Source organism: Eretmochelys imbricata, chromosome 2, assembly GCF_965152235.1.
Source record: "Eretmochelys imbricata isolate rEreImb1 chromosome 2, rEreImb1.hap1, whole genome shotgun sequence".
NCBI classification, from domain to species: domain Eukaryota; kingdom Metazoa; phylum Chordata; order Testudines; family Cheloniidae; genus Eretmochelys; species Eretmochelys imbricata.
In genome coordinates this window covers 66,485,035-66,487,583 of record NC_135573.1, presented here as the reverse complement: position 1 = coordinate 66,487,583, position 2,549 = coordinate 66,485,035, and the positions used below count along the sequence as shown (strand labels likewise).

The following is a 2,549-nucleotide window of genomic DNA, read 5'->3' as shown; positions in this document are numbered from 1 at the left end:
GTTATTTTATGTTTCAGATCACTGCCTGTAGTTGAGCACAAAGAAAACAACGAGACTCCCACATTTTCAGCAAGAAGAAAGGATTCAGCAGAGCAGATTAATACGGACTTGTGTCTGGTGGCCTTTTTGTACAAAGGCTGCCTTTAAAAAAGAAACAGTGTTATTTAATGAGCTGTGAGATGAGGCACTGCTGCTAACACTCCAATTCCAAGATTCATCTGCTATTCATTGTGCTTAATGTACATGTTTCTACACCGTGCATTTAGAAGCTCCCAGAGAAGAATCCAAAACGGCTGCGGGGGAAAGACCACCAAACATGCCTACAGAAACACTACAGACAGGTAGCATGGTGAAACCAGTCAGTCCTGCTGTTACTTTCACATCTGCCGTTCCTCTTCGCATCTTAAACAAAGGACCGGACTATTTTCGCAGGCAGGCAGAGCCTAATCCAAAAAGACTTAGTGCTGTGGAGAGACTAGAAGCTGATAAAGCAAAATATGTAAAGAGCCAAGAGGTCATCAATGCCAAACAAGAGCCTGTAAAGCCAGCAGTGCTTGCAAAGCCACCAGTTTGCCCTGCCGCCAAGCGAGCATTGGGTAGCCCTACCCTGAAAGTGTTCAACAACAATGCAAAGACTGAGAGTGGTGTCCAGAGAGAAAATTTAAAATTAGAGATTTTGAAAAACATCATTAATAGCTCTGAAGGCTCCAGCTCAGGTTCAGGTCACAAACATAGTTCACGAAACTGGCCTCCCCACAGATCTGATTCAGCAGAGCTGAACCGGCATTCATTTGCAGAATCTTTGAAGGTCTACCCCACCCAGGGCCGGAGCAGCCCTCAAGAAAGCAACTCCAACGTGAGCAGGAGGCTCTTAGAACAGTCAGCGGAGACTTTCTTGCACGTTTCCCATAGCTCATCAGACATTAGAAAAGTAACTAGTGGTAAGCCCTTAAAAGCAATACCCTGCAGTAGTTCAGCCCCACCTCTGCCTCCAAAACCCAAAATTACTGCCATCGCCACCTTGAAATCCCCAGATATCGACACAGTAGAATCCAGTTGTGGAGTCAGTCGAAGACCCTCCCTACAACGATCAAAATCAGATTTAAGTGACAGATACTTTCGTGTTGATGCAGATGTTGAACGATTCTTTAACTACTGTGGACTGGATCCTGAAGAGCTTGAAAACCTTGGGATGGAAAATTTTGCAAGGGCTAACTCTGATATTATATCCCTCAACTTTCGCAGTGCAAGCATGATTAGCTCAGACTGTGAACAGTCTCAGGACAGCAACAGTGACCTTAGAAATGATGACAGTGCCAATGACCGTGTGCCATATGGCATTTCTGCAATTGAAAGAAATGCCAGAATCATCAAGTGGTTGTATAGCATCAAGCAAGCTAGAGAGTCACAGAAAGTGTCCCATGTGTGAGAGGAAATCCACAATAGAATAAGCAAGGACCGTAACTTTGTGAATATTCAGTTGTGAAGGGTTGTGAAGTCTACTTGAAGTCTTGTACACTTCTCAAATCTCTTTGTGTTGCTTGTTGTGCAATGTTTTTAAGTTGCATGCCTGTCAACATGTGAACTGACCTGGCTTCCACTTGAACAATAACACTACAAATCCTGGCTGAGCATACACATTATCTGCCAAAAGTTTAAGACCAGAATCTAATTAGGGCTTCATCATAATCAAATTGTTTACATGAAAAGATGATATGACTTCTTCATATTTATATAGTTCCTTGTGTTTTTTTATATCTCACGTTTTTGTGTCTTAAATACAGATATTGTCAACTGACATTACTAGCTTTTAAATTGAAATGGAATCCTTTTAAAAGACAAGGCAAAATTGGCCAAAATAAGAGATTTAGACATACAACAATAGGCAAAGAAACTTGATCTTCTGTGGAATGGGATTTATTGGCTCACGTAAAAGTGTTCCTAAACTACAGAGAATAATGCATCCTTTGTTAAAATACGCAAATCCACCTTTATTAAAGCACTGTTTGGGGTATGATGCTTTTAATTTTCTAAGTTCCCTCATTTTTACAGTGAAAGTAGTTTAGCAAAGCTGCTTGACCTTTCATAGCCTAAATGAGTCCTGAGTTTGATTCAGTGTAAAAATATTAATAGTTTCATGTTACACTGATGGAGAGGTTAAAAAGTGTCAAAGAAAGTTGACTGATAGAAATGTCTTCAATGATGTGTTGGGTTTTTGTTTTGTTTTTGTTCCTTTGTTTCTTTTCTTGTTAAATAAAGATTCCTAGTCTTAAACTTTTGACAGGAATGATTAGATTCTATAGCTGATATTGAATGCCTTTATTAGTCAAGCACACCATGACTACAAACTCCATGCTGTCTTTTAAGTTTTTGTAGACTTGTTTGAACAGTTCATGAACAAAAATGGAAACACACAGCCATATCAGTATAAAGCCTCCTGTTAAGAAGTAAATACACTCGATAGCTAAACTATATCTGAGAAACTGTGATTATGTTGTCTTGCATATGTTATATCTAAGGCTGTGAAAGTTTGTTACAGCTCTAGGAAA

General features: G+C 39.8%; 1 protein-coding gene across 1 annotated transcript; it reads left to right on the top strand.

The window, feature by feature from the left end:
- Nucleotides 1-316: 316 nt before the first annotated feature.
- FAM110B (family with sequence similarity 110 member B) lies at nucleotides 317-1,429 on the top strand. The gene has a single exon (XM_077808992.1). The coding sequence runs from the start codon at nucleotides 317-319 to the stop codon at nucleotides 1,427-1,429; it is 1,113 nt and encodes a 370-aa protein (XP_077665118.1).
- The last annotated feature ends 1,120 nt before the right edge of the window (nucleotides 1,430-2,549 follow it).